This window comes from Cuculus canorus, chromosome 28 (assembly GCF_017976375.1).
Source record: "Cuculus canorus isolate bCucCan1 chromosome 28, bCucCan1.pri, whole genome shotgun sequence".
Lineage (NCBI taxonomy): Eukaryota > Metazoa > Chordata > Aves > Cuculiformes > Cuculidae > Cuculus > Cuculus canorus.
The window spans coordinates 65,801-76,528 of record NC_071428.1 but is presented as its reverse complement, the minus strand read 5'-3'; the positions used below and the strand labels follow the sequence as shown (position 1 = coordinate 76,528).

At 46.3% G+C, this 10,728-nt stretch overlaps 2 protein-coding genes across 3 annotated transcripts; one reads left to right on the top strand and one right to left on the bottom strand.

The window, feature by feature from the left end:
* The first annotated feature begins 393 nt into the window (after positions 1 to 393).
* Positions 394 to 2,488, top strand: LOC128849338 (claw keratin-like). Of its 2 annotated transcripts, none has more exons than XM_054050803.1 (2): positions 394 to 450; positions 874 to 2,488. In XM_054050803.1, exons 1-2 carry the CDS (start codon positions 409 to 411, stop codon positions 1,213 to 1,215), a joined length of 384 nt encoding a protein of 127 aa, XP_053906778.1. In that variant the 5' UTR covers positions 394 to 408; the 3' UTR covers positions 1,216 to 2,488. The 2 variants fall into 2 exon arrangements, with proteins under 2 accessions (XP_053906778.1, XP_053906779.1); XM_054050804.1 differs by lacking the exon at positions 394 to 450 and adding an exon at positions 496 to 516 and having other exon boundaries at positions 874 to 2,480.
* A 7,101-nt stretch (positions 2,489 to 9,589) lies between these two features.
* Positions 9,590 to 9,880, bottom strand: LOC104056839 (keratin-associated protein 21-1-like). The gene has a single exon (XM_009558128.2). The coding sequence runs from the start codon at positions 9,878 to 9,880 to the stop codon at positions 9,590 to 9,592; it is 291 nt and encodes a 96-aa protein (XP_009556423.1).
* Between the last annotated feature and the right edge of the window lie 848 nt (positions 9,881 to 10,728).

Sequence of the window (10,728 nt, the reverse complement as noted above, 5' to 3'; positions counted from 1 at the left end):
AGAGCTTTGACCAGACTTTGCAGTAGCTCAATTTCATCACAGAGCCATCAACCTGACTACCCTGAGGCCAAGAACACAGCTTATCCTTGCCTTTTGCAACTCTTCCTGGACTGAATCAAAAACATTTTCATCTGAGCAAAGGGCTGCCTGCCACCTGCCCAGGAACAAGTCCATTCATGAAGGAAATCAAGCGTGAATCACGTAAGAATTTTGTCTCTCTCCAACCTGTGAAGGGCAGAGTATTGCCTCTACATAAAGTTTTGAAATAGCAGGGTCTGGGAGACAGTGAAGCTTGGCTCAAACCAGTTAGAAGAACAAAGTAATAATTACAAAGAGTCATTTATTTAAACCAATTGACATTCATTAACAATGTTAAGTCTTGAAAGAAATGTTTAGTAATTGATTAGAATGGTAGGCACTCAGGTGATTCATGCTTTGGGAGGTCTAAGGGTGAGTATAAAAGCACTTGACATCAGCTCTTGTATCATCATTTCTCTTATTTCTCTTGCTAAGTAGGTAAGTTCCATCTGAATTCCTCTTTCTAACAAAGCCTTTGTAATTTTAAGTCAGAGTCAATCCAGTGCAAATATTCTTTAATATCAGGTTGAAGGTCTCTTGGTGTAAGTTAATAAGTCTGTGACAAGTTATTTTGCTTTGGTAAATGCAGACCTGGATGACGAGCTCAAATTATTTTTCATGAAAACTGATGTATGGATCTTGTTTAATACAAGATTTACTGGAGTCATCTTAAGAACTGAGCTATGAAATTTCTGCCTTTCTCTCTAGCTTCTTGGTAGCGTTTTATGACAATGTTTGATCATGAAACCTTGAAGAATTTTTGTCTTATTTTTATACTGTTCCTTTGCACTTCAGATTAACCATCCCTGGAAAATGGTGCACACTCTAAACCCATGCACTGATGGCAGCGCCGCCTCGTGTGGGGTCGCTGTGCCACAGCCCATTGCTGACAGCTGCAACGAGCCCTGTGTTCGGCAGTGTCCTGACTCCAAGGTGGTGATCTACCCTCCGCCGGTGGTTGTGACCTTCCCAGGACCAATCCTCAGCACCTTCCCACAGCAGAGTGTTGTGGGATCTGCAGGTGCCCCTGAAGTTGGAACTGGTTTTAGCGGTGCCCGTGCTCCTGGGGCCTCCCATGTTTATGGTGGTGCCAGATGGGGATTTGGATACCCAACTGGAAGCTGTAGACCATGCTAAACCTCCTGAGAGTTCCTGCTTGAAAGAACAATATCCACTTTCATGGTATGACAAGCAGGATGTAGATATGTGGCTGAGCTCTTAGGGCTGCCATTAAATGTACGTGTAGATGCTCAAATCATCTGAAAGATCCGTTTCTAACCCTTCCCCCATTACCCTTCCTGATTTTCTCTTTCTAGTGCCTTCCTATCTTTCCAAGTGCTCTGTTCTCAATGCTATGGACTGTATCCCTGACGGCTTGTAGGTGTCATTGTGGCAATGTAATTCTATGAAATCTATTTTAGGTGTCTCTGAAGGCTCTTTCTGTGGCTAGTGATGTGTAAAAAGCGTCATGGAGCCAACCAGTCTCTGCTCTGCTGCTGTTCACTCTGTGCCTTGCTCTGATCTGGGCTGGGTATCAACACTGAGCTGCAACAGGGAAGTAACATCAGTTATTACATGAATCATCTTGCATCAAATCACAGGCTGAGGGCACTTTGTAATCTGTACTATGTAATTCTGCCTCTATGAACTGCATATTTCTTATTAAACATGACCTTACAATGTGTTGTTGGCCTCTATGCGTGTGTTCCCGTCTGTGTGAGTTCCCTTCTGCGTGTGTTCCTTTCTGCTGCTCCTAATCCACATGCCTTTGCCCTGCTGTACCGAGCTGATCCCATCACTCTGCTTCAGGATGATGATATTCTTGAGAGATTTGGCAGTGGTTTGTGTGTTCACCTCCTTTCCACAGCAAACTCTTTGCTGTAGCTACCTATAATGAAACAGCCGCCCCATCCCTGGAGGTGTTCAAGAGGTTGGATGAGGCTTTGAGCACACTGATCCAGTGGGAGATGTCCCTGTCCATGGCAGGAGGACTGGAACTGGATGGACTTTGAGGTCCTTTCCAATCAAAACTGTTCAATGATTCTATGATCTTAGCTTATGTCGTTCCTGGTCTTGCTTAGCTTTGAGGAGCTCTCTCCTTACTATTGGCTCTTCCAGCACTGTGTGTGTTACCTGGTGTCTTCAGCTTCTGCACCTTGGCACTGGTAAAGTGGATCACAGCAGAGGTGCATGAACAACCTGTGTTACTGAGAAGAATATGAACCCAAGTGTTGTGCAACAGCAGCTAGTTTTGAGTGTAAAATTTATGTCTCTGGCTATACTGCTCTGTTGAGTGTTTGCAACATGAAAATGGATGGTGACGAAGTTCATGGCATTTTGAATTTCTTCAGGAATGTATAGGTGGTAAACACTGCACAAACTTCCCCTACAGCTGTGTGTTTAGAATGTGATGTCATGTATCAATGCTTAGGTACAGAAACAGCATAATTCAATATTGCAAGCTGGCACAAGTATGCCAGTTTATCCCATAAAAGTCACTCTTTGGAGGATTATTATCCTTATGTGTGGGGAGCACAAATTTGACCAGGTGTTGTTATAGTGTTTAATTAACTGTTGGTGAACCTTAGATGAGGTGATGAAACCAGATTCTCACCAACGACATAAATCCTTCCCTACAAAAGAGAAATTTCCCCAAACCTCAAAAGCCAGATGAAGGAATCTTTTTTGCTATGGTAATGGTGTAGTTGGAAATGAACCGAACGATTTGTTTTGTGAAGTCTCCCCAGATGTACTTCTCATTTAATAAGTAGAGGCTTGAAGTTACCACAAAACATCTAGTGTCGGTAAAACTGAGGAAGTTTTGCAAGTAGATTTCTAGGAAAACAATATATAATACACCTTTTATTAATTTGGATGTAAATGATACTTATGTGAAATTGGGGGTTTTAGTGGATGCGAAGCTCAACATGAACTGGCAATGTGTACTTGCAGCCCAGAAAGCCAACTGCATCTTGGGCTGCATACAAAGCAGTGGGACCAGCAGGGGAGACCTCAGCCTGGAACCCTGTGTCCAGTTCTGGAATCCTCAGGCCCAAAAAGACATGGAGCTGTTGGAGCAAGTCCAGAGGAGGCCACAAACATGATCCAAGGGCTGGAGGACCGCCTGTATGAGGACAGGTGGAGAGAGTTGGGGTTGTTCAGCCTGCAGAAGAGAAGGCTGTGACAAGACCTCAGAGAAGCTTCCAGTACTGGAAGGGGCTCCAGGAAAGCTGGGGAGGGGCTCCTGATCAGGGAATGCAGGGACAGGATGAAGGGGAATGTTTTTGAGCTCAACAATCAGAGACTGAGATAAGATCTTGGGAAGAAATGTTTTGCTGTGAGGGTGGGGAGGCCCTGGCCCAGGTTGCCCAGAGCAGTGGTGGCTGCCCCATCCCTGGAGGTGTTCAAGGCCAGGTTGGATGGGCCTTGGAGCCTCTGATGCAGTGGGAGGTGTCCCTGCCCATGGCAGGGTGTTGGGACTGGATGGGCTTCGAGGTCCCTTCCAACCCAAACCATTTTATGATTCCATGATTCTACATTTAAAATTTTAACTTCCAAATATTCTGCTATCATCAGTGTTACAGAACTTAATTTACATTTGATTCTCTGAGTTTTGAAATGTTCGTTTCTTTCATTGCTTCTGGTAAGCCATTATTCCTACAGCACGATCCTCTTTCCATTCTCTTAAAAAATTCTGTTGTAATATCACGCTCTTTAGGAAATAGTTTGAAAAAAAGTTCATCTTGTGCAATGGGCAGGAGTTCAATTTCTAATTTAGGACAAGCTTACTCTTTAAAAATGATTCTCATTCTTGCAGTGAATCTTTGTGCTCCCGGAGGCATATCCTCCAGCTTGCCTCCTGTGCGTTGTTCACAAGGTACATTTAAATACGTAATCTCCTATATGCCCACAGTAAGCACACCCTGCTTCAGACTGGTATTTAGAAGTATAAATTAAATTACAGGAGTTAGGTTTCTGTTAGCTAAATTGGCCCTCAGTCATCTATTATGATAATATCTCATATACAGGCACAAAGTTCCTCTGATCATTCAGCTTTTCTTAAGCCTCAGGGCATAAAACATTATAAACCAGAGAAAACGTTTTTCACGCCCCACTGAGCAGATGTAAGAGAAACTCAGAGCTTCCCAAAAGGATGGATACATGGGACACAAGCATTTGTGTTATTAACACTTGAAGGGGTGGGAAATGGTCTGGACCCCAATTCTGCAATGATTTAGGACTTCCTGAATCACCCTGATGTTCTTGGATGTACAGATAATAAAATGATTTAGTCCCTGTTTGGTAACCAAAGGCCGAGAGCCCTGTGGTAGGTGCATCTGGTGGGGTAAGAGGTTGGTTTCCCACCCTGCATGGTGGTTGGGTTCCAGTGTTGGCACAGGACTGCCCTTCAGCAGGGCAGGAGATCCTTGTTGCGTCCTGGATACCTGGAGCTAGGAGAGAGTAAGAGAGGGCTGAGATTGCTTAGCTGAGAGGCAGCAGTGAGGTGCGTCTGAGTGCTGTGCACAGAGCTGGAGTCTCGATAAGAGCCGTGGCATCTTCAAAGCAAAAAGAAGTGGTGTGATGGAGGGAGGGTATGGGTCTGAGAAGGTTGGAGTTCGGAGACAGTCATAGCCCATGGGCCATGTTCCCTAGGCATCAGGTGGTGATTGCACTCAGTGTTGAGAGTGATAGTGCCTTCAGTGATAAACTGAATGAAGGGAAGAAACCTCATGAACAGTGCTGTGTTGGTAAACATGGACAGGAACTCGATGTTAAGCGGAGCCAAAGGACTATTAGGAAGAAACTCTTTATTGTGAGGGCAGTGAATCCCTGGCCCAGGTTGCCCAGAGCAGTAGTGGCTGCCCCATCCCTGGAGGTATTCAAGGCCAGGTTGGATGGGGCTTGGAGCCCCTGATCCAGTGGGAGATGTCCCTTTCCATGGCAGGGTGTTGGAACTGGATGAGCTTTAAGGTCCCTTCCAAGCCAAATCATTCCATGACTCTATGATTCTATGACTCTGGCCAGGCTGAGAATTTCACCCAAGACTTTGGCTTTCCACATTTTATTCTGTCTCCCTCCTTCTGCATCTCTTTGTAAGCCCTTCAGGCCTGTACATGCAAGTGGGAAAATCCTTGTGTACCAGAGGGTATCTAAGAGAGATAAGCTGTGCTTATTGTGGTGGGGGACTCTGTCATTCCTTACTTCTTCCCTGGAGGAACCCAGCATTTTTTGCTGCTGACAGAGCCAGCAGGATTACAAAAGATGGGTGGATTTGGGTGGACTACAGGGATGAAGTGAGATCGTGCAGGGAAAAAATCAGGAGGGTTAAGGCCCGACTACATATCAAATTGGCTAAGTCTGTGAAAGATAATAAAAAATCTTTCTACAAATACATCAACAAGAAAAGGAGGACGAGGGAGAATATTCAGTCCCTATTGGATGCAGAAGGAACAACAGTGACAGGGGATAAGGACAAGGCTGAGGTACTTAATGCCTTCTTTGCCTCAGTCTTTAATAGCAAGGAAAGTTGTTCCCTCCGTGTACAAACCCAGGAGTTAGAGGGGCAGAATGAGGCTCCCGTGATCCAAGAGGAGGCGGTTAGAGACTTGCTTGCCCAGCTAGACACCCACAAGTCTATGGGGCCGGATGGGATCCACCCAAGAGTATTGAAGGAGCTGGCGGATGTCCTTTCCAAACCCCTATCCATCATCTTCCAGAGGTCCTGGCTGACTGGGGAAGTTCCACTAGACTGGAGGCTGGCTGATGTTGTGCCCATATACAAGAAGGGTTGCAGGAAGGATCCAGGGAACTACAGGCCTGTCAGTCTCACCTCAGTGCCGGGGAAAGTCATGGAACAGGTGATCTTGAGTGCTATCATGAAGCACATGCAAGAGAATGGGGTGATCAGGCCCAGTTAACAGGGGTTTACAAAAGGCAGATCTTGCCAAACTAACCTGATCACCTTCTATGACAAAGTGACTCAACTACTGGATGGGGGAAAGGCTGTGGATGGAGTCTTCTTGGACTTCAGTAAAGCCTTTGACACAGTTTCTCACAGCATTCTGCTGCAGAAACTGTCAGCGTCTGGCCTGGACAGGCGCACACTCTCCTGGGTTGAAAACTGGTTGGATGGCCGACCCAGAGAGTGGTGGTCAATGGAGTTAACTCCAGCTGGAGGCCAGTCACAAGTGGGGTTCCTCAGGGCTCGGTACTGGGTCCAGCCCTGTTCAATGTCTTTATCAATGACCTGGATGAAGGCATCGAGTGCACCCTTAGCAAGTTTGCAGATGACACTAAGCTGGGAGGAAGTGTGGATCTGCTGGAGGGTAGGGAGGCTCTGCAGAGGGATCTGAACAGGCTGGACTGCTGGGCTGAGGCCAATGGGATGAGGTTTAACAAGGCCAAATGCCGGGTCCTGCACTTGGGGCACAACAACCCTGTGCAGCGCTACAGACTGGGGAAGAGTGGCTGGAGAGCTGCACGGAAGAGAAGGACCTGGGGGTGCTGGTTGACAGCCGACTGAACATGAGCCAGCAGTGTGCCCAGGTGGCCAAGAAGGCCAACGGCATCTTGGCTTGTATCAGAAATGGGGTCACCAGCAGGTCCAGGGAGGTGATTCTCCCTCTGTACTCGGCACTGGTGAGACCACACCTCGAATACTGTGTGCAGTTCTGGACCCCCCACCACAAGAAGGATGTTGAGGCTCTGGAGTGTGTCCAGAGAAGAAGAACGAAGCTGGTGAGGGGCTGGAGAACAAGTCGTACGAGGAGCAGCTGAGAGAGCTGGGGTTGTTTAGCCTGGAGAAGAGGAGGCTGAGGGGAGACCTTATTGCTCTCTACAACTACCTGAAAGGAGGTTGTGGAGAGGAGGGAGTTGGGCTCTTCTCCCAAGTGACTGAGGACAGGGCAAGAGGGAATGGCCTGAAGCTCCGCCAGGGGAGGTTCAAGCTGGATATCAGAAAAAAATTCTTCACAGAAAGAGTCATTGGGTACTGGAACAGCTGCCCAGGGAGGTGTTCGAGTCACCTTTCCTGGAGGTGTTTAAGGAACGGGTGGATGAAGTGCTTAGGGACATGGTTTAAGGGAGTGTTAGGAATGGTTGGACTCGACGATCCAGTGGGTCCTTTCCAACCTGGTGATTCTATGATTCTATGAAGGTGTCTTAATGCCTGTTTCAAAGACTTGTACTGATTTACTGCAGAGCTGCCCTGCTACGAGGCTAGGGTGGAGGTTGTTGTCTTGCCTTCTTCCTAGGACATTCTGATCTGTCTCTGTCTGGCTCAAACTAGGACACAAAGAGGTAAGCTCGGAGCAATGAGGCAGCAGACCAGGCCCGACACTTGGATGTGGCTGTTCCTTTGCAGACAAGGAAATGGATCTGTGGGACTCATCCTCTGTTACAGTTCAAAGTCAAATGCTTTAGGTGAAAGCAATGACATGGATGTAAAGAATGACAGGCTGAGAGAGTTGAGGTTGTTCAGCCTGGAGAAGAGAATGTTGTGGCAAGACCTTAGAGCAGCTTCCAGTGCTGAAAGGGGCTGCAGGAAAGCTGGAGTGGGGCTCTTGATCAGGGAGTGCAAGGAGGGGGTGAGGGGAACGGTTTTGAGCTGAAAGAAGGGAGATTGAGATGAGAACTTGGGAAGAAATGTTTTGCTGTGAGGGTGGGGAGGCCCTGGCCCAAGTTGCCTTGAGCAGTGGCGGATGCCCCATCCCTGGAGGTGTTGAAGGCCAGGTTTACAAGGGGCTTGGAGCCCCTAATCCCATGGGAGGTGTCCCTGCTCATGGCAGGGGATGGAACTGGATGGCCAGGTTCCAACGCAAACCTTTCTATGATGCTACTGAAATGGACTTTGACCTGTAGGATAGCATGCACAGCTTGGGGACTGTTCTGCAGACTGTTGCTGTTTTTCTGCCTCTGGAAGCACTTCTCCAATCTGTTCTACCAGTTACTTTCTTGACCATTTCCTCCACTTTGCTCTTTCAGCCACGAAATGTGGAAATTCTTGAGCAGGAGGCCACCATGAGATGAGAAAGGGAAGCCATGCAGGGTATCTCTTGAAAATCAGTCTAGATGTGCCCCTTCGCAGTCACTGCTCTTCAAGATTTTTGACTCTTGGTGATATCTTTGATGTAGAACTGGGCTTGCATGGCATCCTTGCAGTTTGGTCTATGTTATGCTTGTTGAACCACTTTGTTTCATGCCAAATTATAATCTTTCATGTTATAAATCCAAATCAAGACTACTCAATCTGCTAAGGTAATGTGATAGAGGCTGACAGGAACTCCCTGAATAACCTGGCTTGATATTGCAAAGGAGACAATCCCTCCAGCTGATGGTCATGGCTTGGTTGCCTTTGGTCTTTCTCTTAGGTGCCCTTAACCTTAGGTGGCATTGCTATCTTTCCCTGGCAGACCACCAGACTGGCACCCAATCTCTTATTTTTGAAAGCCGCTTTTCGAGCCCAAACTCACCTTGCTCTAGAAGTGATGTGTGTGTTTGTTGGTGCAGAGAGGTGATACCCTTTTCTGGAGAAGTGTTTGTGTAAACCCAGCATTACACAGGTTAGTTAAAATGAGGTGGAACTTCTTCCTGCTCTGGGAAATGAGTTGAGGCCAGAGTGCTTCAGATGCACCTGGAGTTCAGATCTCTGAGATCTCAGGAAGAAATGTTTTGCTGTGAGGGTGGGTAGGCCCTGGCCCAGGTTGCTCAGAGAAGTGGTGTCTGTCCCGTCCTTGGAGGTGTTTAAGGCCAGGTTGGATGGGGCTTTGAGCACCTTATACAGTGGAAGGTCCATGGGACACCTTGTATGCCTCGTTAGAGTGGCATTGCTGCTGGTCCCTTTACAGTGGCACAGGAGCACAGACAAAAGAAGACTGGGCAGCTGGTACTACTAAGCAGAGTAATTTTAATGAAGATGAGAAAGAACGAGTAACAGAAAGATTAAGTCTGCAGTTTTACAAAAGGGACTTCAACAAGTAGAGTGTGTCTGATGTTGGATGTTGTTCTCTCCTTGTAGAAACGGTAAAGTTCAGTAGTCCAGACGTGTTTCTTGCTCACAGAGTTGCTTGTAGGTAATGTTCACTACCAGGTGAGACACAGCATGGGTACATAACAGGAGCTGCTCTACCAGATGTCATCTTCAGTGACGTTTATAGCTAAGCAAAGTGGGTTTGCTGACAGTAGTTGTATAAACTCCTATTACTATGACAATACAAAGTGGCAGTGAATTAATTTAAAAGGCAATTTTCTCACACCTGAAACTCTTTGCTTGACCAACATGCTATAAAAACACCTCAGTACTTGCTGTAGTTCAAGTTGCCCTTTAGAGGAAGAGTTGAAGAAATACGAGATAGTAGAGAGGGTTACATATGGGGTATTCCTACAGAGCCTGGCACCTGCATGTCCTGCTGAACTCAGCCAGATGTACAGGTGCTCAGCGTTTCTCAGCACCATAAACTTAGCTGTGAATCCATGTCCTGCATTTCATTTCTTGGTCGATATTTCTGCTGGTTCAGCATGAATAGCAGTTTCCATAGCCATATCTGTTGCCAAAATTAGAAAAGAAGGGGTAGCCATACCCAAGTCCATATAAGCCCCCATACCCATAATTGCCTCCATAACCAATCAAGCCTCTGTTCCCATACAAGCTCCCAAAGCTTCTGTAGCCATACGGGCTCCCATGTCGGTACTGGTTCCAGTAGTACCCGTATGGGCTCCCAAATCGGTAGCCATTCTGGCCCCCCAAACCATAGCCATATGTTGAATGGAACTGGTTGTTGTAGAGGCCACTGTAGAAGGTCATTGTTCACTGGAGCAGGTAAACCTGAAACACACACCAAGCAGCCAGATGATTTATAGGCTGCTGACAGCAGAATAAAAGGCTCAAAGCTTGGACAGAGCTGAGTGAAACCAAGTCGCTCCCTCCTACAGGTGTTTTTCATCCTCTTAACCATCTCACTTATTTATTTAATCTCCTGAATCCCAAATAACTTCATTCCACACCCCGAGATTTAAATAACGACTGTCTGTACGTAGAAAATACTTTTTTTACCAACTTAGAACTGAACATTCCCACTCCAGGAGTTAGAAAGATTTGAATAAATTAAAAAAAAAAATATGGCAGGTCAGGTACTGATGCTTATTCAGAAGAGATCAACGTGCATTCCCTCATCTCTTGAAATGCTGCGTGCCACTCAATGTGGGATAAACTCAAGGAATGCAATGAAATGGATAAATTTCCTTCCAGGATGTCTACAACAAATGTTTCACAAAGTTTTTATCTAGGTATTGGGATTTCCAACTCCCAGTGAAAATAGTCTGGAACTGGAAATTACTTATGACTTCAAAATTGTGGCAGTAAACTTCAACTTTTAAGTGCTTTAAAGCCTGCTAATAAATAAGCATGGAAAGAGCAAAAAGGTTTCAGTGAAGGAATTCCTTAACGTTGCAGAGAATTTTCTGTTAGGAATTGGTTCCAAAATGACAAAAAATTGCTTACAGAATGTCTGCACATAAAATCATAGAATCATAACAATGGTTTGGACTGGAAGGCACCTTAAAGATCATCCAGTCCCACCCCATGCCATGGGTAGGGACACCTTCCACTAGACCAGGTTGCTCAGGGCCTCATCCGACCTGGACTTGAACACC